The following is a 27,603-nucleotide window of genomic DNA, read 5'->3' as shown; positions in this document are numbered from 1 at the left end:
AGATCTTTCCTGTCATCACACCAGAATTTTTATTTACAACCTGGGACACACTTTTTACATCCTGGATCCCATGACTGGGAGAGTTTATTATTGTCTGTCTCCCTTGAATTTCCATAATTATATCAGTGTACTTTGATTTTTGGAGTCTGTTGCATACAAATCCAGGTTTCTTCTCACTGAACTCATTGGCATTTGTTTTATTTTAAAGAAGCCTGTACTACCAGTTATTAACAGCAATTAAGCCTTTGGTGGAAACAGGAGGATATACACAGGATTAGGCTGCATCTCTACAGAAAACCCTGCATAAGGTGTTGAGCAGAGCAGACCAGGAAATAAAACTGTCGTTGAGAGCCATGCTTCCGTTCCAGCTTCCCCTTTGCTTTGGGAAAAGGGGAAGTCGTGGTTTTCTTGCTCTTTTCCAAAACCACTCAGTATGCTCTGCACAGCCAGTCACTTTTCTTATTATTCTTCCTGTCCCTGCTCCAGTCGTGAAGAAGAGTGGAGTGAATGGCATCTGCTAACATCAGCATGGCCAAAAAGAATAGCACCAGGTCAGGGAGGAGAAGTGTGCTTTGTAGGTCCTTCTTGTGCAGGCTGTGTCCACCTAATGGAAAGGGACCAATTCTTGCGAAACCTTGTTGATTGCTTTTGGCACTTTCCCAGCTCCCACTGAGAGGTGCCTTCTCCTCCATACCTAGAGGTCAAGCAACAGTTAGTGTCAGGACCCTTGATTATTCTTAAAAAAATGAAAAATCACCCTCTATCTCACTTTTTGTAGAGCTGGGTGGATCTGGTCCCTCCAAACACCTCTCCCATGCTCCTTACTTGCCCACCTACCTCATCATATCTCCCCAGTTTATGTTCCCTCCTTCTCAGGTTAACCATCCCACATCCTGACCCAAGAACTCAGCTCTCATTTCTACTTACTTGCTGTACAGGGGACAATTTGAGATGACTTCAAGTCCAAGCCATTACCACAAAGGCAGTGATGCATGGTGACTCCGTGTGGTGCGAGGTGAAAAAAATGGTCTTGTACCATCCCAGAAAGAAGCTGGTTTGCTCATAGCCTGGGTTAGCCAAGTCTTTCCTCTGTTTCCAGCTCTCCAATCAATGTCTCCTTCCTACTCATGATTAAAAGTAAGCTTTTACCATCTTTCCTCTCACATCCTTCCCATTCCTTCTTAACAAAATGCAGTCTTCTCTGTTGCATAAACGTATACTTTTTGTTTTGCTTTGTTTAGTCTGTAAATTCTTCATGACAGAAATCATCTCTCCTTCCATCTCCTTTCTAAACAAAAATCACCAAACAATTATTTGCTACTTCAGTGCTCATGATAAGGGGCACTGACCACATCCGTCTTCCCAACTTGCCTCATCAAGTTGCTCATTCTGGGCAGAGATCTAGGCCTTCTGAAGCATAAAGATAAAATGCAAAAAACAGCCTTAGGTATGACATCACCTGGCAAAGCATATCAAGTTGGAAGGACTTAAGGGTTTTCTCCTTGAAAATGTTTTTCCCCTAAACATATTCATTTGTATTCTCTGAGATAGTCTCTAGACTATGGAGATCAAAGCAAACTGGAAATCCAGCAGAGTTTTTAAGTGCATTAAAGGTAGAGTGTTTCAAAGCCACATGCCTGAACATTTAAGCACCATGGAAAAAATGAAGTAGCAGGTGGTAATACATGTAAACATGATTGTTCTAATCTTCATTCTTTTTGACTTGTCAAAGCCTAACTCTGTGACACAACGTTTGACAAAGAGCAAAAATAAGGGATGCTATGTGCATACACATACACACAGGAGAGCATAAAACCCAAGGACACCAGCCAGCTTTGGATTTTCTCTTTTAGCTACATTTCGGATCTTGTAAGTCATTTACAGCAATAAGGATGTGGATTTACCAGACTTATATGGAACCTGGCAAATCTGGGCATGAAGTGAGTGCTTCTTGGGAGATTTGAATATAGAAATGTAGCTCTCTGCTGCACATTTTTTCGCCAAGGTAAAGAGTATAAAATGCCATCCACTACAGACTAGTGGCATTTTGTAAATGTCTGCGTATTGTGAATAGAGATAACCAGTTTTTAATGTTCCTCACTTAGCAACTGAAGCATTGCAAAAATGTTTTCAGGTGGTTTCAGAGAGTCTAAGTGAGGAAAATAAGACTGTTTCCCTTTTTATTACCCCTAAAGAAATGATAACTTAATAACAAGAGGTGTCCGCCAGATCTGCCCCCTTTCCTACTAACTTTTGGTGCATGTTTTCTGATCAGCTCGAGCTGCAAACACACAGCTTCATCACCTGAGGCCCTGGCATGTAAACAAATACTTGACCATTTCTGTCTCTTTTACGTTTCTGCAGAGCTTCTCAGGAAATGCCTTACTCACTGCAAGTTATCATTGCATTGCTGAAGTCAGTGGTGTTGAGATACTTGTACCCTGGAATTTGAGATTGCTTGTATTGATTTCATTGGACTTTGGATGAGAATTTGCTGATTTCAGAACTTCACTTTTTAATATTACTCTGCTTCAAATACCTTCATTTAGCTCACAGCAGCCTCATCTACTATCACCACAGATTTTCATGAAGGCAAAGTGTTTTATCAGTGGTAACTAGAGCTCTGGTAGGAACCACCATTGAAGGCAGGGTGTAGTGGGGAGCAAATAAACTGATCCTGTATGCTCCCAAAGAAGAAAACTTCCTGCTGATTCAAGTTCTTACACATTAGGAAAAGCTGTCTATGGCTTCTGAGCTCATTCTCCCTGTGGATTAATGATCCATTAGGGACTCCTTGTACCAAGGAGGAGTAAATCACCCCTCCTGCTTTTGGCAGGCAAGAATATGACTGGGGAGATAAATGCTTTTGCATTTCTCTGAACTTTGCTGTTGCTCCTCAGTAAAAGATTTCCCCTTCTGGAATCCATTAAAATCTGTGAATCTCAGACAAAGACTCTTCTTCCTCCTCCCACGTTCTGTGTGAGATGCTTAATCTCTGCATCCTGGGGACATAACCATTTGTAAGCTGGAAATTGAGCATGAGCCAAGCCCTTCTTCTCTAAGTTACCTCTGCTGATTTCATTTGCTTGCGATGAATGAAACCTTTCATTTCAACAGCATCTGACTCATATCAGAAGGCTCATGACTGGCTGGAGCAACAATGGGGTGGCAGAGGTGGATGAAACTGTTTAAAAAGTGTCATCACTTAAATAAGTAAGAAGCAGCTTTAAACACAGGGGGAGAAAGCAAGAGGAGGTACAACTGCATGACACTCTTTTTAAGACAAAATGCAGCCTGGACTTTCTCCCCCTACTCCTCTTCATCACTTGCATTTCCTTTAAGGAAAAGGTCATGCCTTCTTTCCTGGGCTGCTACAAGCCTTCCCCAGGCAGGAAGCATATCCTGTGTCCTGTTGTCTCCAGAGGCCAGTAGCGGAGCTGATGGGAGCATGACTTCCACGTCACTGCTTCCACTGTGCGGTTTTCAAGTGACCTGAGTACCGAAGCACTGGGTAAATCTCCCTCCCTTTCAAGTGTGGATCAGCCCAGCCCCAGAACTTTGCAGAGTCTGGCAGCTGCTGGAGGTGGCCAGAGGGGGAAATACAAGCTACTCCCTTTGGAGGTCTGGGTGCCTATTTTTGTCCGATATGAAATTGCAGCAGTCATTGGCAGGGGGGAGCACATGTCCTGTAGTTAAAGACTGTGTCTGTGATTCATTTGAGATGAGAGGGGTGTATTTTCCTCATTGAATGAGGAAAATAGGCTTGGAAACTAGAACACTGCCTGTGAAAGTGTTGTAGTGACCATGGAGCTGATGGTCCGTCTTCCCTGTTAGAGCCAGTAGCAGATGCCTAATGGAGAGTTAAAGCACAGGGCAACCATCTAGGGATCTGAGGCATGGGAAATGCTTGAGCCAGTCAGTATTTCAGTGTTTAAAGGGTTGCCTTGGAGTATAAAAGCTTTTGCATTTACCAGTTTCTCATATGAAATACTTTAACCTCCTGCTCACATTCAGACTCGGCGCTTGGCAAGACAGCCTTACCTCCCCCTCTTCCCTCTTCTTGAATGAGCTCTTTTAACTTGTAGTTGAAGGAATTCATACCTGGGAGCTCAGCATTACTGAAGGCACAGCTCGTGTCAGGGAGCAAGGCACTCCTCTGCTTTGTCCTCCCAGGTAACCACAGTGCCTCCAGGAGCCATGCAGAAATGCATGTGGTCATGACTTTATCCTTTTGCCCCATCTAACAGCCAGCTGTGTAGGAGGAGCCAGCCCCAGCAACGATAAAGGCTGTTGACTGAAGTTATCCATGCAACTCAGCGCAGCACAAGGGTGCCATCATGCCTAGCCCCTGTCTGGGAATGGAAGCAGGATAGGGAAAGTCTCTGACACTCCTTCTTCCCTCCTCATTCAACTGAGCTCCTACTTGTCAGACAAAAATGTTCAGTGGAAGGCTTTAAGGAAGTAAAGCCAGACTGCTGTGTATGTCCCTTCTTTATAAACCATGTGCATATCCTAGGGAACACTTCTTGCTGACTGTCTCCTAAAGGGACTCCCAAGAGCAAAGAAGCTAGAAAGACAAGCCTTAGAGCTTCTGCCTGTGTGTTTAACTCTTGTGGGGGTGGCAGGGGCATAGGAAAAGGCTACCATATCTCATGAAAGTAGCTTAGTGAATTTAGAAACACAGGCATTCAGGTCTTGTAGAAGAAGATTTGACAGACAGGCCCTGTAAAAGTGCGGGCTGTTTTATCCACTTATTTCAGTTTTCTATTCCATCTATGCAGAGGGAACCAAAAATGCAAAAGGGATGTGGGCTTTACTCCTCTCTGACTTGTAACAGATACATACTTGTGTCCAAGCCTTGCCCTGACATGAAGTACAACACAACTCCCCCTGAAATGAACTGCAGCTCACACATATCTCAGGGTGGAACTTGGCTCTTAAACAAAGTTTAATGGGAGTCTGCTCTGGCTGAACTCTACTTATGACTTCATATTTTCCAGGGCTGTGCTAGTGCTGTTGGTTTGTTCATTTTTCTTTTTTTTTTTTTTTTCATTCTCTTTATAGTAATAGGTGTTTCAGTGGGATAACTTGACCTTATGATACTGTTCCAAAGCAGTCTTCTCTGGAGGCAATGGTAAATAATTTGGGTGTGTTATGAAAGGGCTTTGAGAAATTTGCAGGCTCTCTCATGACTGCTTGAGAAGGCAGATTTTTGCAGCTTGTTAGGCAGCATCAACTGGTGAATTAAACTGGGAAGCTGGAAAACAGAGAGGATGGACAGAGGCTATATATGGTGACCTTGACGATGAATCCTTGGATGTATCATGTTTCTAATATTTGTAAAATAGGGGTTTTAAAAGCTGTCACCATTGTCCCAGCTGAGCAGTTGGAATGCGTGGGAGGTCTGCCACCAACTTCAAAGGGAGCAGAAACAGTTTAACAGAGAGAGCTTTTGCAAATCCCACCTTGTATGTATACCGCTTGGTATTTCACTTTGTGTGTTGGAACAGTGCCCTGCTTTGATACAAGCGTAAATGGGATCGCAGTGACTGCTGCTGCTGCAGAGCGTGATTGCTGCTGATTCAGCTATGGAAGAACAGCATCCCTTCAGGCAGGGAGGGAGGTACAGAGTAACAGCTCTGCCCTAGGGTCCCTATTTTGACAGCTGAGAGAGGGCCCTTACTTCTTAATGCATTCCAATAAATTCTTACACACGGAATACCAAGCCAAACTTTTTCCATGGCCTTCTAGAGCCCCTGTATTTCAAAGGAGTCATTTGGCTTCGATAATCTGGAGTTTTCTGTTCTGTTCAGACCAATCTAGCAAGGAAATCTCCAGCTTTATCCAGCTGCTTTTCTCCTTATGCTTCTCTTTTGATGGACCTGTTTTTTCTGAGTGCAGATTTGTAATGTAATTCACCTGCCCGAAAGAACATTCCTGCTTTTTGCACTCTCTGTTTGCACCTGGCAAACCCCTTCCTGTTAACAGATCGACTGACAGTCAGACTGTGCTGGTTTTGGCTGGGGTAGAGTTAATTTTCTTCATAGTAGCTAGTACGGAGCTATGTTTTGGATTTGTCCTGGAAACAGTGTTTATAACACAGGGATGTTTTTGTTACTGCTGAGCAGTGCTTACACACAGTCAAGGCCTTTTCTGCTTCTCACCCCACCCCACCAGCGAGTAAACTGGAGGGGCACAAGAAGGTGGGAGGGGACACGGCTGGGACAGCTGACCCCAACTGACCAGAGGGATATTCCACACCATATGACGTCATGCTCAGCATATCAAGCTGGGGGAAGAAGAAGGAAGGGGGGGACGTTCGGAGTGATGGCATTTGTCTTCCCAAGTGACCGTTAAGCGTGATGGAGCCCTGCTTTCCTGGAGATGGCTGAGCACCTGCCTGCCGATGGGAAGTAGTGAAAGAATTCCTTGTTTTGCTTTGCTTGCGTGCGCAGCTTTTGCTTTACCTATTAAACTGTCTGTATCTCAACCCACAAGTTTTCTCACTTTTACCCTTCTGATTCTCTCCCCCATCCCATTGTGGGGGGAGTGAGTGAGCGGCTGCGTGGTGCTTAGCTGCCTGCTGGGTTAAATCGCAACACAGACCACATGATGACTTGGATCAATTTGCCAATAAGTCAATACCTCCCACCTCTTTCCTTTTGGTGGGCTGGATCAGCTTAAAAGGAAAAGGGTTAGCAACGAGAATGTCCCTTTCTGCTGGAATGTAGCAGCCAGCTCAGATCACAACAATTCACTCTGAGCTTTCCTGCATGTATATTTCATACATTTAGGCAAGGAGCAACCCAAAGACTTTACAGTAAGTCAAAAATATGTTGATCAGAGAAGTGCCATAGCAAGCATTTGTTGCTATTGAAAAGTAATAGACCATATTTCTTTGCTTAATGACACACATTAGTCCTCCATTGAAATTGCAGGGCTGTCCAAGCTGACTCTGGCTTTAAAGGTTTAAAATATAGTCCAAACTATAAAAATGTAGCATTCTGACCAAAAAAGGAGCTGAAAAAAGTCTCAGCAATGTCCCTTTGGTTTTTCCTTTGCTGTTAAAACCACTAAGAACATGGTCTACAAGCTTCAAAATTGTTGCAAAAAAATGGCATTTTTTAAATTGGAGACCGAAATATGAATATTATCCAAGTACCCACTGCTACTTCTGTTTTCAGTCCAGTTTCCTAATGAAACGAGTCTTATGTGTTCCTGCTGTCTATCTGTCTGCTTAATCGTCTGTTCATCCATCTGTCACTTCCCATCAAGAACTTTTGGATCCACTGACCAGTTTCAAATGGATTTGAAAGAGAAGCAGAAGCCTCAGAAATTATTATTATTCTCCAAGTTGTATGAAAGTCAACATTTGTCTACAGAGAGCCATTCAAGTGACCAGTAACACAAAAAGGACTCCTTATTAGGAGACTAAACTAAATGGAGTTCTTTTGTAGTTAGGAATGTAATAGCATCAAATTTTGGCACAATGTGGTTGCTTGCATAAACATGACTGCAACTTAACAGGCAAAAGCAGAGTGTAAGACACTATTTAAGCACCTGTAGGAGAGATCTAGCCCTTCTGACCAGTGCATGTTGAAAACTGCAAAAAAGGCTCTGACTACCTTATAGAAAGGCTAAGTCCTCAGCACAGGCTTTGGAAAGGGATGGCTGAACAATGCTAACAGTAATGGTCGGGATGTGTTTTCCCTGATTATAGACTCCAGAAGGCTAGGCTTCTAATCTAAGCTAGTCTTCTAGATTTGCTGCTTGCTTGATGGGAAGAGAAATTCCCACCCTATCCCCCAGGATTCATCACACCTCTATTGGAGCTGAATGGATCTCCTTGCAAGAAGACATATCAGAATGGAATAGAATAGAATAGAATAGAATAGAATAGAATAGAATAGAATAGAATAGTTCCAGCTGGAAGGGATCTACAACAATCATCTAGTCCAACTGCCAACTAGTGTCCTCTCTGCAGCACCTGTGGAGACAGTTTAGATCACATCGACTCCTTTCCAGCAGTCAAACATCTCGCCAGGCTGGTTATTTTCTCTCCACCTACATAGTACTTACCGTTCAGGTTTCATTAGGAGAGAGGAACATTAGTAATGAGTTGTTAATGAATCTCACAACAATATAAGTCCCGCACTGAAAAACATTCAGTATATGGCTTCAATGAAGGCTTTTTCATGCTCAGCTCTGTTAATGTGTTTAATATGTTATTTGTCAAATAATGCCAGACAACTGTCCAAAAATAATAGACAAGCAAGATTTTTTCTTTATTTTTTTCCCCTTTTTAACAATGATTGCACAATCTGTCTAGAATTGCTCAGTTGAATGATAGATGGTAAAGAAGTTTTGCTAAAATTGCTCAACTCAATTCAGACAGCTTGGACTGATACATAAATGTTTTTCAGATAATAAAACAGGTTTTGTCTTTTTAAATGGAGCAGATATGCAAAAGAAATCTGCATATTCATTGCAGAATCCTTGGAAAATGAAAAATGTTGTTGCCCTGAGCTATTACTTGCCTTGCAAGTTTCTAAGGTGTTTCAATATGTTTTATTTTCTTTGTTTAATATGCTCAATATTTAAAGCATTTGGAAGATTGTTTCCACTACAGATATCTCCATTAATAATATTAACCTCGTCAGTGCTCCAGGAAAGATCTCTGTGTCCCTAAAGAGCATATGCTAAACATCCTGACATTTCCACTTGCAATAGTTAGTAGACAGTGCCTTAGGCAACCACTGGTGCATGATCTGGATGTAGCTGAATACAATTCATATCAAATAAGCTAGGGGACGGAGCACAGAGAGCTCCTGTTTCCAAGAATTGTCACTTGTCGGACTGCTTTGCTACAAAATATTGGTGGTGGGAATGAGACATAGAGGGAGAAACCTGCCCATGTTGGGAAAATGATTATACTTTTCTAAGGATAGTAGCCTGGCACTACATACTTGGAATTGTCAGGATAATATCATTGTACATAACTGCAGGCTTTCACCAGGTTCCAGGTGATTTCTAGATGCATCACCTATAATTTGATCATATCACTTGTAATTTAAGGACAAGGTCAAGCTTCTTCATCTCAAAACAAGAAATAGACTTAATAGAATAATGGCCACGTTTCTTTCCTTGCATGTTAGTGTTCATTGAAACAAGTTTTCTGCCAGCAACAGAACCAGTGAAGCGCTCTTGCTTTTGGATTTATGTTTCTGCCCCTAGATCCCACCCCCAGCATACACTGGCTCCCTCCCACAGCAGCTCCCCATGGGGAGGGGAAGGACCTTGCTGCAGCTCCTCTGGATCTATGTGCACGATGACTGGAAAGCACATGGTGACCGGAGAACCGGCTGCTGCTAAACAGAGCTTAAAATCATTGAGTCCTTGCTGCCTTTCCTTTACTGCTGGACTACTCTAGTCTACCTTTTCTCTCCAGCCTACAGTTTTCATGAAAATTGAGGCAAAGTGCTTATCTTTGCCTGCTCTTCTTTTAAAAACAGTTGGAATTGAATAATGGAGTCAAAACTTGTAAAGGTTACAAGGACAGTCAGGCACACAGCAGGAACAGAGAAAATCAATGCAAAGACGCTGCCAAACATATTCGATGGAAATATTTCAAATACTAACAAACAGTTCAGTCTGTCTTAGTTAGGGGGACTAATTTTAACTAATGTTTGTCTTGAATAGTGCCACATCCATAAAAAGGGTATGTTTCAAATGTAAACTAAAACCTAATCTTAAGAAGTTATTAAGGTCATAAAATCAAGCACAGCAACATTAAGAAACACAGAGATCACCTTATCCTCTGATGACACGGTCAGAAGGCCGGAGAGTCAGGACTGAGGCTGGTAGACCTGTTAGGTACAAATTAAAAGCACATTTTGGTAAATAATTACAAGCAGTTTAGCAGTTAAATTGTCTTACTACGTCATATAACCATTTACGCAAGGGGTTGGGAAGGAATTATCATATCCTCCAAGACTTCTTGGCCTCTGACTTTCCACTGAAAGGTTCTGGCTCAAATTTTTATGCTTATGTTTCGAACATGCAAAGTTCAGGTCAGCGAGGTGTGCTTCTTTCATGCACTGTTTCTCAAAAATTACAAGTTAAGTATCTGTTACAGGTTGTCAGACGGGCTTTCACTATATCCATAGTCAGCTCCTTTGATTACCTATGATCATTTGCAACATTTGCAGTGGTTAATCAATTAAGCCAGTGACTCCTTTCCATTCAGCTTTGATCTCAGTGAATGAGCAAACAGCTGTTTTGTTCCCATTTTGATTCAGCAAATATGACTAGAGCTTGAAATTGTTGACTTTGGAGGAAAGTCAGGCAGAAATTATTTGGCAGATTCACTGGATATTTAGTGTTTCTTTCAAAACCTTCCCAATTAAAAAGCCGTCAAAAGGAGTACACTATTCCGATGAAGAGGGGGGAGGGGGGAGGAGGGACACATGCGGGAAAACATCCTGATCATGGACTGTACTTTATGGATTGATTCATACCCCATTTGTCACTCCTTCTTTAATGAAGCAATATCAGGCCAATTTATCTTCCCCAGCAAGATGTTGTACATTTGGAGCGTGAGCCGACTTTGATGGTTGTGGGGGAAAAATGTAAATAATGGCCTGGTTACATTAACATATTTCGATGGAAAAGTAAGGAACTTTTTCCAGTGATATCAAGCAGCTTTCCCACAGGAGCACAGCAAAAACCAGCCACTATACATGAGCAACAAGACAACCACTGGGTAGACTTTGGTGGCTTCCCACATCCCATCTCTAAAGACAAGATTTCTACAGCATCCTTCTGTGAGCTTCATTGCCTGCTTGCTAAGGAGCTCCAGTGCTAGTGGAGGCAGCTTCTTTCTCTAACTTCTCCTCTGCTCTGGGTTTCTTCTGCCAACCCTGAAACCTTCTCGTCCTTCCTGATGTTATAAGCAGCAGACAGATCCATCTGAATTTCTCTGTCAATTTTTTACTGTATATATACATCAGTGTGAATACACAGGACACATTAAATATCTGCTACCAGAGGGGACATGGGCCTACAATAAGCTCTCTCTCAATTACTGTGCTGTATGGGAGCTTTAAGTTTGTAACATTTATAGTACTTCTAAGGGGGGGATGGCCATTTTAATGCTCTTACTTAATGCACTTTGCTTAATTGCCATCAGAATTGGTGGTTGGTATTCAGCTACCCTGAGCTAAGGAGCTAAAGTACTTTAATGTATGTCTCTAGTAAGTGCAAATAAAAAAAAAAAGAGTATGTGGTTCAAACTGAAAGGGGAATTTGGGGGGGGTCGGATCTTTTGGGAGATAAACAGAAAAGTTTGATTTAACTAAAAAAATCTGTAGGTTTTTTTATTATGTAACCCTTTAAAACACAATTTTCTTCTCTTTTTTTAATTTATTTAATTTTTTTATTTCAAAATATAGAATATCTGTTCAGTTTTAAAAGTTCCTTATTATTTTTCACCTAAAATAATTTCCCAAATTTCATGAACATTTTCTCCTTGTCCCTCTTATCATTAAGGGATATCACAGGATTTTTTTTTGGCAAGCTGACTTTTAATGTATCTCTCCAGCTCAGATATTCCCCAAGACCCAAGTGCAATTCAGCTTGACAAAAGAAGAAACTGTGTGAGTGAAGCCATTACTTCCGCAAACATTGGAAAACATATTTCTCTAATTTACTTTGTAACATTCTAGAACAGTACAAAAATATTTTGCTGACACTGTATACCAGAATCAAATGTGAACTGCTAAAATTATGTGGCAATACAATCCTAATCTAATTAAACTAATTTGATAATGTCCTTTTATCCTCACTGTATCACAAAGTGTGAAAAGTCTTGAACAGACCTTTATTTTAATTAAATGAGACAGGATTTTGTCTTCTCAGAATTGATGACAAAGTACTTGCTAGCTAGGATAGCAAGAGGATTGGGTCCAGTGCATTTAAATTTTGTAGATACTTTTAATCTGCATGATTTACCTTACATTTGGAGCACAGTCCGTTTACTCACCCAAAAGATCATGTGGTTGTTGTTGTATGTCATCATTACTGTCCTTATAGTAATTTAGTACATAAATGGAAGCCAAATTATTCTGTCTCTTGTCCAGATTGACAGATGAGAAACTGTTCCTTAATTTTGAAAGAACAGCCTTGATGTGTTTCATTATCTAATGGGAGCTGGTGATGGCTTTTTCAGCAGAATGTGTCAAATTGATGGGTTCAGGCTGATGACCCTTCGGAATAAGAGATGCCAGCTCTGGCAGGGCGCTGCCCACTAACTGGCAAATATTAAAATAGGTAATGACATTTTTTTTTAATCCAGAAAGGCCTCAGTGCAATGCATCTGATATTGTAACACAGGCCAGAGAGCAGCTTGAGCAATTAACATATTTTTAACATGAAGTTTTCAGAAGTTGGTTCAACTCATTTTTACACATGCAGCTGCAGTGAACCAGTTCTAACTATAGCTTGTAAATTAAATCGATATGCTAAGGTTAATAGATTAATGATTTTCTCATGAATGCAATGTGTTGGCAAGGCACAAACATAAACCAAAGGGCGAGGAGGACATACCACAGTTGCATAAGCAATGGAGATGTTAAGACTTCATTAGTTCTTCCATACTAAATGCGTGGTAAGAAAAGTCTTGCATCAGTGATGACAATAGGGACACATTAAGACCTGCTTTTACAGTTGAGAGGAATGATGACCGCAGAAGAGCATACAAAGAACAAAAAGAGCCCCTGGGAAAGGAAGAGTTATAATAAATACATTTTTATATACTTAATATTAAAAAATAAAAAGTTGCAAAAATTATAGTAAAGGTTTTTAACAATTACAAAAGCTTCCTGGTGGACTCTCTATATTCCTCAATACTTTCAGAAGTTTATAATGTCTTGCTGAACCCAATCAAATACCTTAGTATCATCTTCAGTGGAAGCAATTACATCAGTGATGAGTGTTGTTGAAACCCCACCTAAATTCTTTACATAAAAAGTCAGTCTCCCTTTAAAATTACAACCTTTTTAAAACAAGCCAAAATTTGTATGATATGTTGTGTTAGGTCAATTGATACAACCAAAAAATAGACAATAATTTACTAGACTTTGTATTACTGAGTAAACTATATTTCATTAGTCTCCAGTTATACTTAAAGCTCTCTTTCAAATGTATGAACGTATGAAAGAACAATCAATAAGAGGCAATATCCTTCTCTGAATTACATTTATATCTGGCCTGAATCATGAACTGGATGTGATTCAGTTTGAAAGTCTCCCTTGTTTACTGGAAATCTACAGAGAGATAGCACTAATATTTAAGACAAAACTATTAAACATTTAATAGTTGAATCCTAAAGACACATTTCAGCCTACAGACTGCTTACACACAGCTTGCTGCAACAACACAGTCAATATTTGGGGTGGTTCTGCAAAGCACGTCCATGGATATACCAAGATAAGGTTGGGTTGTTCCTCACCTGGAAAAATCCCACTAACAGCAGTGTTTTTCATAAGGTGGTTAGGTGAGCTGATTAAAGATGAAATCTTACAGTGCGTTTCCTAGTCTGTACGCCTAGGAAAGCCCTAAGAAGGAAACAACTGCCCTAAGGAGCTCCACTCACCATTCACAGGGATTGAATGTATTTCAAACACTTCTTACGCAATGAACAGGCACATCAAGAGAGAAAATGGGTTGCCCAAGAAAGCACTTAGAGACCTACTTGAGTGTAATTTAGCAGCCAAGGCTTCATCTGAGATTGTAACCAGTAGCAGGCAGCAATGGACCATCATGCTAAGGGATGGCATAAGTTGCTAAGAATCAAACGCACAAGCTCGTGTGTAGGAAAATCCTGAAAGGCAGGAGCAGGAGCAGTGCTGCCTGACTGGTGTCGAGTGGCTTTGAAAACTGTGTTGTAAAAGCTGCTTATCACACATAGATATCTGTATACTCACTCAGCTTGACTCACCCACTCCAAAACAGCAGTATCACCCACAGCTGCAAAGAAATCATGACAAAGTGAGCTGTAATCTTGGGCTTTTCTTTCTATATTCAACATTACTTAGCAGTAAGCACTTGTCCAGCTTTAGTTTGGAGCTTTATCTTAGGAAATGAGAGAGACACTGAGAAGTTTGGGGTAAGATCTATGTTATCCCATCAAATTGCCCTTGTGGATTACACAGCAGAGATTTGGTAGTTTGCACCAGTAGATTAGATCTGTCCTGTAGGATGATTCCCATGCATTCATGTCAAATGTGCCAAATGGGGATCCCTTTGCAGGTACAGTTTTCCTTTCATGCCTTTTTCATGTGTAAATCCGTAACAAGCAAACATGTAGGTACTTAAATTGCTAACTACAATGCTGACTGCAAAACCTCTAAGGGTGCAAGTACCGGATTTTTTTCTGGAAACTCCTTTAGCAGGTGAAAACAATGCCTGAAAAATTAGAAAACTTGAACCTCTCTGCAAGTTTATGCCACATGTCACTGACAGTAGCCACAGAAGCACATTAAGGTATTGTTTTCTGCAAATAGCAGCATCTAAAATCTGTGCTTTCTATGCTGGACAGGAGAAAGTATTTTGGGATTGAATATGCCCCTTCCTGTCACCTTGTAAGTTGAATGGCTTGTCAGTTTGGATGTCTTAACGCGGTTACACTTCTAAAGTAGCTCACTGGCAAGTCTTGCATCTTTATCAGGATTCTCATAATACTTTGTGTTTTCCTTAAGGACCTGTTTCCCAGTGTCACAAAATCCTGCCAAAACTTCAGTTTTCATCTACAAAGTGCATTTTCTCTTTGGTATTGTAGAGAAGGGCTGGAAAGTAAGACTGGAATGAAGCTCAGGTATGAAAGAAAGGGCAAATAAAAAAAGTTTTAAATTATTTTAAAGCCAGTGTCATAATTTTTGAGCAGGAAGTGACTTATGGCTTTTAGTCATTCAGATTTGTAATTTAAAGAACAAAAGAAACCATTACAACTGCCAGAAGAGCATAGCAAACCAAGGAGAGTACTGAACCTCAAACAAACATTTTCACTGCTGAACCCGCCTCCTTCAAACAAGTGCTTCTCAGCCAAAATGGGATGGGATCAGTTTAAACTAGAAAATAACTATCAAAATTAATAAAAGTCAAGTTTTATTGGAAAATCACACCTGGAGGAGATGGTTTAACAAACTTACTGACAAATTTAGCAGGAAAAACTCGCCACTGGCTACATCAACATAAAAGCTAATTGTACTGGCTTTTCACCTTTGAAGCGCAAAGCCAGAGATCTGCTTGCAGTATTTAAGTCAGGAATATTCCTGGAGCTTTCAGATGCTGCTGCCTTCTCAACACGATTTGACTGATGAGAACAAGACAGGTAGCAATTGTGGTTCTATTGCAAAATTCTTTATCTGTAAGTTTATGGGCAGAACTGGAATTTGATGAATTTCAGGTCATGACACAAAGGCATGTCTTTCCCTTCATTCTGGCTTTTAGAAACATACTGTCCAACAACAGGCAATTTGATTTGTATGTTCTATTCTTGATTTAGCCAACTCATTCTGACGGCCAGAGATTTTATGAAAAACAAGTTTTCCCACAATCTTTTGATTTCTGTGTGTCATGGTAACCAATGGCACTAAATAACAACACTGTCTAAACACTTTTGGGACCAGCTTGTAGCTATGGACAAGGGCCAACATAACAGTGAGAGGAAGTTTTGCAAGGACAATTTAGCAACAGATAACACAAAAGATGTCCTTGAAACAAAGGAAAATAACCAAAACAGGTGCAACAGCAGTTACTGAAACACAGACCTCTGAGTGCTCTGCATGCAAAGAAGAGCAGAATAAAGAAGGTACAAGAAGGCCAAAGCCTACAGGCATTGCTCAGCTAAAAATTGCTCCAGTAAGTTGGATATCTTTTCTGCCTCAGAAAGTGAAGATTCAGTCCTACAGTAATGCAGTGTATTTCTCACATAGACTGAGCTGAAGTTAAAGAGAACATGTTGAGGTTCCTGGCCAAGCATGGGTTCCCGTCTGGATAGCGGCTGTTGTCTCACCCCTGCTCTGGGAAGACGGCCTTATTTCATGAGCACATGCCTTGAATTTTCCTTAGTCATGTTTCATGAAGGGTGATACTGCTTGAATCTTGAATGACACTGATACTTTCCCCCCCTGCCTAGCAATATTGTGATATTGGTATGAATTACATAGCTATTTTTGGACAAAGTGAAATTTCAGGACTGTGAGACAGGCATTGAGGGTCCCTCTCTCCCCTCCATCATCCTTGCTCCAAAACTGATCTGGGGAACAGACCCTGGAAACTTCTGGCCACTGGTGGTAGCTGCAGCGTCCTGGCACTCCGGATGATGCAGCAAAAGCCAACAAGTGCCATCTGGGAGGACAGCAAGCACTTTCCGTGGTCAAAAGTTGACACACAAAGGAGAAGTCAGACTCTTGTTTTTGCAGTAAAATGGGAACTGTGGTGAGTGAAGCCACATCACGGTGTTAGCTGGTGGCTGAACAGCACAGCATCGTCAGCTTAACAGGTCAGTGCCAACTACACAATAGCTCAAAACAGGTCCAGCATTTTTCTGAAAATTTAGAAAGTAAAGTATGGAAATGAAAACTTTTCTGCAAAGTGATGATACTGTAATCCATTATCAAAAAGCACTTTGGTGGCAAGTACTAGAGATAAGGCACCTGCTTGTTATCTGAATCTGAGAGGCACCTGGGAACGACAGGAAAGAGCAGAGAGTTACTCGCATACCTTTTTATAATTAAAGGGATAATGATTTGATCTGGAATTAATGTTTGGAAGCAAGTTGTGTGGCTAGGGAAACACTTTAGAATTCACACCTTCAAGTACTTGATTGCTGTAGAGGAGCCTGCTTTTTTGGCATGCAGCATATATTTCGTGTATAAAGAAATACAGAACAGTTTGACCTTGAAGCAATTAATCTCTTCTGAGGCACACGGGTTTTGAATGGACGTAGACATAATTAGAGTTTTTAAATTACACAAGGCATGCTCAATCTTTCCATCAGTGTATAGCTGGAAGAAAATGTAGGAAGGATCTCTGGGGGAGAGGAAAGGACTCCTACTTTCCAGAAAAAGTATATCCCATGTTTGGGAAGAGGGGGATCCTTTGAATCTCAGCTCTCCTCAGTTTATTGCAATTTGATATAAGACACTGGACATGAGTAAGGAGAAAGCTGCTGATAGTGTCTTATTCTTGCATCACCTATCGCAGATTTAGCAAAAGGAGAGCTAGATATCAGCCATAGTGCCACTGTTGAATTTATAGAAGGATTTGGAATTAGCATCTTTACCTTTTCCAGAGAATTTTTCTATCCACTGTATTTACCAAAGGGAAATTAAAAAATACCTCACATAAAGCTATTTGCCTTGTTCAGAAACCAATATCATTTAGAATTGTATAACTAGTACAATAATAACCAAAGAAAGGAGCGTCCTGTCATAAACCTAGCATGGAAAAACTCCAGGAGTTCATCACCTTCTCAGACATCCACATAATTCAGGACTAAGTAGGCTGATACTAATGGCATGAAATAAGGAGCAGAAAACAAGATCAGAATTGTACCCTGATGAACTACAGAGAAGCTAGTGAAGAAATGCTTGTCTATATGAATTTACTTTCACTTAATGTCAGATAATAAGAAGAGAAAAATCCTCACCATTTTTTAGGATTTTTTTTCCTCTCCCCCTTAAAACACCTTGGCTGTTCATTAGTTATTTTGGATATTTTTAGTAAGTGTTATAATTAATATCAAAATGTAATTCAAATTCTAACTGCTCTTTCAGCAGCTTACAACTTTTCAGACCAATTTCTTACTTCTTAAAAGGACATGGTCAGGTACTTCTCTTTGGCATTTAAATTGCAAAGTTATCTTTTTTTACGGATTATAATCCAGTAAAGAATGTAATTTGATTTATCAGCACTGAATTCAGACTTACTCTAAGTGGGGACTGTGTTTTATACCACACACATAACAGGCTTGCCTTGATTCCAAATGCAGGTTTAAAATAAAATAAATGCTAAGATTAAAAACAGGATATTGCAGATAAATAAATACTAATTGAAATCAATAGAGCCAGATTAATTTTCATCAAATCAAGATCCAGACCATACTCTGAAGAGCCATAAATGGGAAAATAAATAGGCACCAACATTTTCTCCCCAAAACTACCTTTCTGAGAGTAATCACAGTACCTGAACGCCCTTAATCTAATCATTCACTGGAGGTAAGTGCTCATAATAAACAGTAGGTGTTTCCCTGAGGGCCATGATAGTTTGCATAATGTGCTAGCTATTTATTTTCCAGTGTTATGGTGACAGAAAACTGTAACAGTACAGTTAATTCTAATTTCATAAATGTCTTTTGCTAACGAGAGATTTTGTTTAAGTTCTGAGTTTCAGAGGTTAAAAAAATACAGCACCACCAGTACAGTCACTGCTGTTACATATGATCCAATTCCTTTTTCTTTAATTAACTTTTGTATGTTCTAATCTACTTACAGATGGAGACACCGAGAGCCCCACAGCTGGAGCAGATGTGGCTGTTATTGGAGGTAAGTAGCAGACCATACTAAGCAGCACCATTAGAATTAAAACAGCGGGTTGGTTGATTTCTTGCATTTTGCAAAACCCCTACTTTGCTGACAAGACAACAGGAGTGGCACAATTAGAGTTAATTAGGCCAGTGGGAAATCTGCTCCCAGAGGGGCTATTGGCAAGATAACAAGATGAGATAATGAGCATAAACCATATAGTGAGCAGCACCACCCCCATCCGTTCCTCATTTTAGGACAAAATACCTAAGAGTCCAGCAGCAAAGTCAACCTCTGATATTCTTTATTATTCATTGGGCCATGATTGTCATTTAATACAAAACTGGTGTAGCACCCTTGATTTGAGCCATGCTAGCTCATACCAGCTGACCCTTTATTTTTACAGAATATATCACGGTGCATTTCCTGGTGTTCCATTAAAGCTCTCTCATGCATTTAAACTAAATACAGTTGTCAGAATAAATGAGCAAAGCTATGTTCACGGAGAGAACCTGTCTTTTTATTTTTATTGTGTTTGTTCATTTCCATGATAACGCACTAATTTCAGTCATTCACTAGGGGGTATACCAATCATTAGTGCAAATTGGTGAGGTTCTGCTATATTTCCCTCAGGTCCCATCCCCCGTAACTTTAATTTCAGCTTTCTATGAACAAGTAGCAGGTGAATTGATTTGTACTTAGTCCCTTGGGCTTATTAATATTGTGCTACATCCAAAGCCTATTAAAGCCTCTTGTGTCAAGGGAAACCAGTGAGGTCCTAAAAATTGATGAAGCCCCCACTGCAACTAACATATTATTGTAAATCTGAAGTTCTTTGTATAAGCAATTTCATTTCTGCTAGCAGTAACTTCACTTTCCAGAACCAGGCACCATAAAAACTGCAGGATAACGTTGCAGGCATATTTTTCAAGACAGAGTTATCATTTTTATTTAACCTGCTAATGTCTGTCCATTCCCCTGTTTTCATGTCAACAGAGGATCCCCACTCAGTTTACTGATGCTGATAAATCTAAAGCTTTGGAGATACCCACTCCTGCCACATATCTTGAACACAGGGGACAGAAGAGACATACTTTCTACATACCCCTCATTGTCTCTGCAGAATAGTAGGCATTTCCAGGGAGCGATTCATCTGACCAAACGTAGGAATTCAGTTCTAGAAGAGAAATCACCCACCCACACACCATCCACTGATGGTAGAGGAATCATAGAATCATACAATACCAGGTTGGCAGGGACCTCAAGGATCATCTGGTCCAACCTTTCTTGGGAGAAACATGATCTAGACAAGATGGCCCAGCACCCTGTCCAGCTGAATCTTAAAAGCATCCAATGTTGGGGAAAGCCCAAGGGGAGTAACTCAGATGGAGCCTCCTGAGCTGTAGATGCCTACAATGAGTCAGATTAATTCCTACCTATTGCATCCTCACAGCAGCTTCACACTCCACATATGGGATTTTCCTAGGAATGTCCTTTTCTGGTGCTTGTTATTGTGTACTTCTTTAATGTTTGGTTTACTCCTGGAATCATGTGAATATAGAATCAGCTCAGTACCATGTACTTGTACAGAATCACAGCTAAAGAGTTTATAAGCACATCCCAGATGTATCCAAAATGTGTTAAAAAAATAAAAATCACACAAGTTGAATAAACTTCAAAATACTTCATTTATTTTCAGGATTCTTAAGTGAACAATTTCATCTGGAGGGAAGGGGATACAGCTTGTAATTTTTTAACAATGGACTTGTCAGGGGTGCCTCTCTTTTATGGACTTCTACCTTTCACGGTAGAAAAGGAAAAAAAGGAAAGGGCTTTGGGAAGCAAGGACACACAGTGTTCTCTGCACAACCACCCCTGGAACTTGGATTTATTTTCCTTCACCCAGAGTGCTTCCACTCACCATTTAGTCCTATGCACATTTGGGTTACCTACAGAAGTTTTTCTCCAGTGAACACATTGCCAGCAATTAGCCTTAGTCCAGGAGACAGGAAAGATCTACCCAGAATCCCTTCCTCCTCCCAGGTGTCACTTCCACATTCATTACAATCAGACTTTCTTAATTAGAACACAGCATGAAATGGCAGCTTGCAAATATAGAGCAATACTGCAGTCACCCGGCTCCTGCTATTTGTTGAATGTCTCCTAAGAAATATTCAGTGCCCTGTACTCCTGAAATTGAGTACACTCACAGAGGCAGGGTCGGGTTGCCTGCAAACTCCCCTGGGTATATGTTACCAGAAGGATGAAAGAAAGCTATTGGTTTTCCTTTATGTTCTCTTATTTCTCCTCATTTTGAAATGAACTTTTAGCTCCAATGAGTTCAACAAAATCAAGCCATTGATTTGAAAGAAAGCTAGTGAGACTTTGACCTGCATTCTTGCAGTATCTATATCCCATATTGTCTTTTGCAGTGTCAGACTCTGTTCTGACCCTGGCCGCTGCAACATGTGAACATTTTATGATACATAGACTTTTCCCTATCAAGTAATTCAAGTTGTGATGCCTGGCTGTGAGATACTGCTTGTATTTTATTACTGACAGTACATTTAACTGGTCTCTTTCCTCTAGGTGTGATTGCTGCAGTGGTATTTGTCCTCATTTGCCTGCTGGTGGTGATGGTCCGGTACATGTACAGGCATAAGGGCACCTACCACACCAATGAGGCAAAAGGAACTGAGTTTGCTGAAAGCGCAGATGCTGCTTTGAAAAATGACCCCGCTCTCCAGGAAGCAGTGGATGAGAGCAAAAAGGAATATTTCATCTGAGAGGCAAGGATTTCCATGGAGACTTCCCCAAGGGAATCAATCAGAAATGCTACATCAACAGAAGTGCTAAGAGATGGGTAATATGAGGATACAGGCAAGCATCCTAATTGAAAAGTATCACTTTACTTTTTTTGTCACTGGGTTGTTTCTTTTCCTCTACCGGTGAAGAACTAAATGCCAGATACTTGCCTGTTGATTTTGTTAGCAACACAGCTGGTCACAGTTGAAACCAATATCAGATAAGAAGAAACAAAATCTCAGTATGAGTGATACACCAAAACCAGATAAAGATAGCAAATGTCAAGCCTTGACATTTGGTGAAAATAGCAGATGCCAATGGAAAACATCCTCTTAGAGTTAATGATGCATCCTATGCTGATATGATACAGAACTACCTGAAATTGAATTTCAGACAGTCACAGAACAAACATTAAACTACATAAAGCTGATGTAGCTGGAACAAAAATAGCTTTGTAGCCCGGGTACCTGCCCCCTCCCCTAAATGTGCAATTTTGCTGGCACAGGGGAGTTCGTTTTGTTTGTTTGGGGATTTGGATTGGGATTTTTTTTATTTTTTTGAATGTTATATATATAGAAGTCAAAGACATTTCAAAGAAATAACACTGTTGGAAAACATGGAAAATGTAAGAATGAAGGATTTATTTCTAACTTGCTCTGCATGGCAGCTTGAGAACTGCAAAATGTTGGAATTTACAATGTAGTATATGATAGTCAGTAGACTTACAAATATGATTCCAATTAGTTGGTAGGTTCCTTGCATGCATGCATAAATAGATAGCTATTAAAAGGTAAATCATCTTGGTTTGAGCAGGCTTTTTGGGATAGGAAGGAGCTCAGCTAGATTTTTTCATGTAAGATATTTTTGCCTGAGTATTTATTTATTTATTTTGCATTGGAAAATTCTCTTGAATGCCTGCCAGCAGGACTTTGGATTTTTGCAGGGAGAGGAATTCAGGTCTGGTGCAGATACTGATAAACCATAAGACTGCCATTGTAAAGAAGCTTGTTCATCTGCAGCCATGGGCATGTATTGATGTCTTCCTCTGTATGGCCTCTGTATAGCCTTTGCATTGTGCTAGGTAAGAGAATTACACAACCATCGATGTTTTATTATAAATAAATAAATAGATTAGTCATGGTGGGTCACATGAAAAGATCTTATTCCTTGCCGAAGAATTGACAGTGATGAGTTTCTTTACCCAAGTAAGCTGGCTTCCTAATTGAAACCCACAATTAGCTCCGGAAATAGGATAATTGTTCTCTGCACCTGCTCATCCCCAGCTGCGATGGTGCCCTGGACTACTGAAAATAGAGGGGGAGAAATACATGATAACAATTAAGACACTGATGAGCTCTGCTCAACTCAATATGTTTTTTCCTGTGTTTTGATCTATATATGTGTGTACATATATATAAAGTCATCTACAACCGTGCTTTCAAGACATTTTTGCTGATCACTTGTGCGCACTTCTTGGCACCAAAGCTTGGAAAGCTCCTGGACTCCAGTGTTCATTATCAACATTGGCCACAAAAATGCTGTAAGACAAGACAGATCTGAACAAGAAAAGACTCTGAGACCCAAGAAAAGACCCAAGTGGAGAAATGGGATATTTTTGTCTTTTCAATCACAATCTCAGTCTTTTCTCAGTATCTGAAGGAGATGGACTCTGAGTTATTCTTAGAAGCCCGATAGCTTTGATTTTGAATCTTAAATCCCCACATGTTTGCATTTTAACCAAAGAATATCAAAATCATGCCAAATTTACTAAATGTTTAAGATATTTTTTGTAACGTACCATTGCACAACCACATTGTATTCTGTGGCTAGTGCAGCATAAAATGCACAAAACCCAGCACTAGCAGAGCTCAAATATTTTTATATTATGCACCTGACTGTTTCCTTCTAAGATACATTACTATTTTAATCTTTTTACTACTTTTGAAAAACAAAACTGGTTTTATTTTTCTAGGACAAGTGTTGGAGAAATTCACTAATCTTAGCTGTAAGACTGAGTTTGTAAAACTGAAGACCCCTGACCCTCCAGTTCAATGAAAATGTAAATATTTCCTCTGAGGAAAGGGTAAATGGGGTGACTTGAGCTCTGCTGCATCTCTCACACAAGGCGCGGAAACACCAAAAAACTTTCCTCCAGTGCTAGCAGGACCTATAGAGGACTACCAGCCTTTTGTCCCCTTTCATATACTCAGAACCATGTAATGTAAGTTTGGCTGTTAAAGAAAATTGACTTTAGAGGAAGGCGTGAGGGACATGGGGAATAAATTCCTGCCTCCCTCCCCTGTCATGAAATTCTGTTTTTTGCAACTTGAGCCTGCTGATTATAATTAGACAACTGTCATATCTGATACACAGGAGAACCTGAATTAGTGTCTCTTTTGGAGTGTGTGTGAGGTTTTTAATTATGAGGTGGACTGAGAGAGACTAGCTGTCCACATTGGAACTATAGGCCAGATTTTCTGGTGGTACAACATGAGTTCAGTGGAGCTCAGCCAATTCTTACCAGTTAAGTCAACACCAGACTTTGTGTCATTGCTTCCCCTAAATCTGAACTGAATGCAACTACTGGTCTTTGACTATATCCCGTCTTTGTAACTTAATTAAATCTCTGTATCCCATTTTCCTATTCATCTAGGCTGACAGTCCAGGCATACAGCAACAGCTTCCCTATTGGTAATGGGCCGCTTTGAATATTTGCAGAGCAGTGACCCTGGCAAGAGCTATGGTTTCAGTTAGTTCATTTTTTTACAGTGTCCATTTGGATTTCAGGGCTTTGTGTATTTAGAAATTACTCAAGCACACTGAAGAGAGAGAAGAGATGGTTTGTGGAGATTTTCTGTTTGTTTTTTTCAGGACAAATTTTGCTTTGTAATGAAGAAAGCTCATGACATCTCATGACTGGCAGACTCTAATGGCCTGATCCTGCTATTTTTTACTCATACAATAACTCTACTGTCTCGAGTCATTCAATTTAGTTGTAAAAAGAGTGCATTACAAACTTCCTAAAACTTTTAGGACTAATTAGCCAAACATCCTTTTGCAAGCAACATGCTGTGCTAAAACAAACATTATGTACAATGCTGAGACGTCTTGGTTGGCCACCATAGCTTTTCATCACTGACGATTAAATGATTTTTATAATTTGCTTCCTGAACAGGAGAATTAAGGAAACAGTTTCTTTTTCCCCCACATACTTTTATCCCAGGTCCCTTCACTGCTGTGGCCTGTTGTTCTGCAGCTTTCTGGTGCCCCATCTCCCCAACTGTGACTGCCATTCTTGCTTGCAGTCCCCCAGGCTCCCTTCTGGATCCCTACTGCCTTCCCTATGGCAAAGGATTGGCCATTTACTTATGTATTTATTTATTTTTATCAGTGAAGATACTCTGTCCCTCTCTGCCAGCCAAGAACCAATTTTCACAAAGGTTTTAGCTTTGGACTTCCAATCCTGTGTCAAATTTGATCAAACCTGACCAACCTGACCTGAGACTGATTTACAAAGTGATCACATATGCCACGTTTTCACAGAAAACAAGTCTAAAAATAGTACTGCAAGCTCTCTAGTTAGTTAAATTTAGTGCTATAAATCTCTAGTGTTCACTAAACATGGGAGCAGAATGACGATCCCTCAAGCAACTCAGTTTTGTCCTGATGACTTAATGCCCTGTGAAAGCTTGTTGAATCCCACTTTGCACAGAAAGCCACTGGCCCATGTTTAGAAGCATAAGTCATTTTCAATGATGTACGGGAAAGCTGTGCATCAAAATGACCAATATTTGCTGGAGTTGGAAGAGAGAGGATAAATATGGTCTTGTAGGAACACAAGACATTTTTTAAGGATATATGGGAATGGCAAGAGTTAAACATAATATTTCTGATTACATTGGTGAGCTTTAAGAGTGCATCCACAGAGCTTTCAAATTCTCAATGAAAAAAATAATTGTTTGCAAAAAGAAACGAATCTCCTTTTAAACCATCTCTTCTTGTCAAGCTTTGAACACAGGCTTCACAGATTCAATATTCTACCATTCTGCCTTAATATCTGGAACTCAATTTCTTCTAATTTTTGGAGGATACCTGTACAGTCCTTCCCTGCACAAAAATGACTGCTTGCCAGTGTCAGCCCCTGTAGTAGCATTACAGCTCAAGCAAAGTAATTCTATCCAAAAGCAGTCAGTCCCAAATGTGTATCTGGCCACCCATTACTGGAACTGGTGCGCATTTTTTTCTGGGGCTTGGCCTCTATCACTCCAGGTTTTCCTGAGGTCCAATGTGCCATTGCACATTAATGCAGTTCCAAGGAATATTTAATCAGCCACTAGTCAAGATAACTATATTTTTTTTTTTCTTTTTAGGACAACAGGACCAAATCTCTTTGGGGGGGCTATTAAAAATAGTACCATAGGATCCCTCAGAATATCAACATCGATTTTTCTCTTAAATCAAATCTAGGGATCATTGGGGGAACACCAGGACAGGAAAATAAAAAAGACTGTTCCCTTTCAGCAAGGAATGCAGACAACGTGCTGAAACATTTATAGCTGCAGGATAAGTAGGATGGCAACACTAGCTACAGCCTGCAAGGATTCCTCACAGAATACAGAAAATGCTCAGACAAGATGTAAATCAGTAAAAAGATACAGAGCGGGAGAAGGTAATTAGATGCCAATAGAGATGGAGGGCAGTTTTTCATCAAATAAAATAGATATTGCCATTTGGAGAAATCAAAGTGTATTTGCTGAAGGTAACTGCTGCCAACAAATTTCTTTGAATTATATGAGGTGTTTGAATTCCTTGCATGTGCCAGTCCAATCAAAAAATGCTGGTAAATACACACCAAAAGAGTACTCACATTAAATGTATTAAGAGCTGTTTATTGCATTTTCCGAAATCTCTCAGTTCTTCACATAAAAAAACTTTGTGTGTTTAGAAAATGCAGAAGCTTCACAGCAGCAGTTCATATATGACAGAAAACTAAAGAACCACTGAACAAGCAATGAACACACATCTGATATCTAGAAATTCAGGTAGTTAATAAAGGAAGCTAATGATATCAAAGAAAAACATATATGGTGAGTAAAAATTTCAACCATATTACAAAGAAATGAAAAAGTTGTAGTAGTAGAAGTCCTTCTCCAGTTCAAGAAGGTAATATTGTCAGTGACTGGAAATAAGGAACCTTTATTCTACACAACTGTTTCCTGTGTGGTGGGATAAAATCCCCCTGAATTCAGTGGGACAAGAATTTCACTGACTATATTTATCCTTTCTGCAAAAAATTGTATTCTCACCCATTTCAGAAAGAAACACACTAAATTAAAGTAGAAATCTTTAGAAGGGCTGATCTTTCAGCATAACCTCGTGTCTTCACACCATTTTTCTGTTGTTTCAAATTGTAGGTATGGTGGAAAGTATCTGATATGTTGTATTAAAGTCTATTTGAATTGCATCATTGCTATGACAAGAATAGAGAATACAGAGCATTTAAAGCTCACTGTTGATTGTATGTTAAAGCTGACTATAATGTTTGAATTTACCAAATCTATTAATACACTGCTGGTGTAAATCTACTATATTTTGAATTGGGGGGGGGGGGAAGCTAAAATATGAAGAAACAAATAACTTTATAATTAAAGTTGTCATTTTCAGCATTTAAAAGACTGTTCTCGGATTTTTGTTCTCTTTTACAATACCATGAACTTTCAGAATTGCCAATTATGTTGTTTTCATAAGAACATAGATCAAAAAGGAATAGTAGGCTAGAATCTTTCTTAATAGAGCGTGCAAACCCTAAAAGATATACTGCTAGTGTTTACATTAAAAAAGCAAGAGAAGCTTTTGATAGATCTAAGAAGGAGTCAAACTTCAAATAAGAAATCAAACAATAATTCTCTCTGAAGGAACATTACCCTGTGGATGCCAGTGTGGACCTGTACACTGTTCTATTGTCTAATGCACAGTATTCTTAAAAATTCTATGCAGGCTTATAAATATCTAATGGGTATTTACTGATGGATGGCCTGCCTTCCACCCAACTGCTACCAAATGTGAATATTTCTGCTTTGTTCTTCATGCTTCCCATACAATTTCTCTTTTACCTTAATATATCCCTAGTTAAAGAATAATTAGAGGTTATGCCTAGTATAATATGTATTGTAATCTTGCCTCTGCCACCTCTTTTTTCAAAGATCATTGGTGT

At 39.9% G+C, this 27,603-nt stretch overlaps 1 protein-coding gene across 1 annotated transcript in view; it reads left to right on the top strand.

Annotated features, from left to right (window-relative positions):
• Nucleotides 1–27,056, top strand: part of GYPC (glycophorin C (Gerbich blood group)) — a 35,574-nt gene extending 8,518 nt beyond the window's left edge. The window contains exons 2-3 of the mRNA XM_076342918.1: nucleotides 18,555–18,605; nucleotides 21,174–27,056. Coding sequence (XP_076199033.1) covers nucleotides 18,555–18,605; nucleotides 21,174–21,370 — 248 coding nt within the window. The 3' untranslated portion in view covers nucleotides 21,371–27,056. The remainder of the gene's footprint in view (nucleotides 1–18,554; nucleotides 18,606–21,173) is intronic.
• The last annotated feature ends 547 nt before the right edge of the window (nucleotides 27,057–27,603 follow it).

The sequence above is a fragment of the Aptenodytes patagonicus genome, chromosome 6, assembly GCF_965638725.1.
Source record: "Aptenodytes patagonicus chromosome 6, bAptPat1.pri.cur, whole genome shotgun sequence".
NCBI lineage: Eukaryota > Metazoa > Chordata > Aves > Sphenisciformes > Spheniscidae > Aptenodytes > Aptenodytes patagonicus.
Note: the sequence above shows the minus strand (reverse complement) of the source record. Positions and strands in the feature narration are given on the sequence as shown.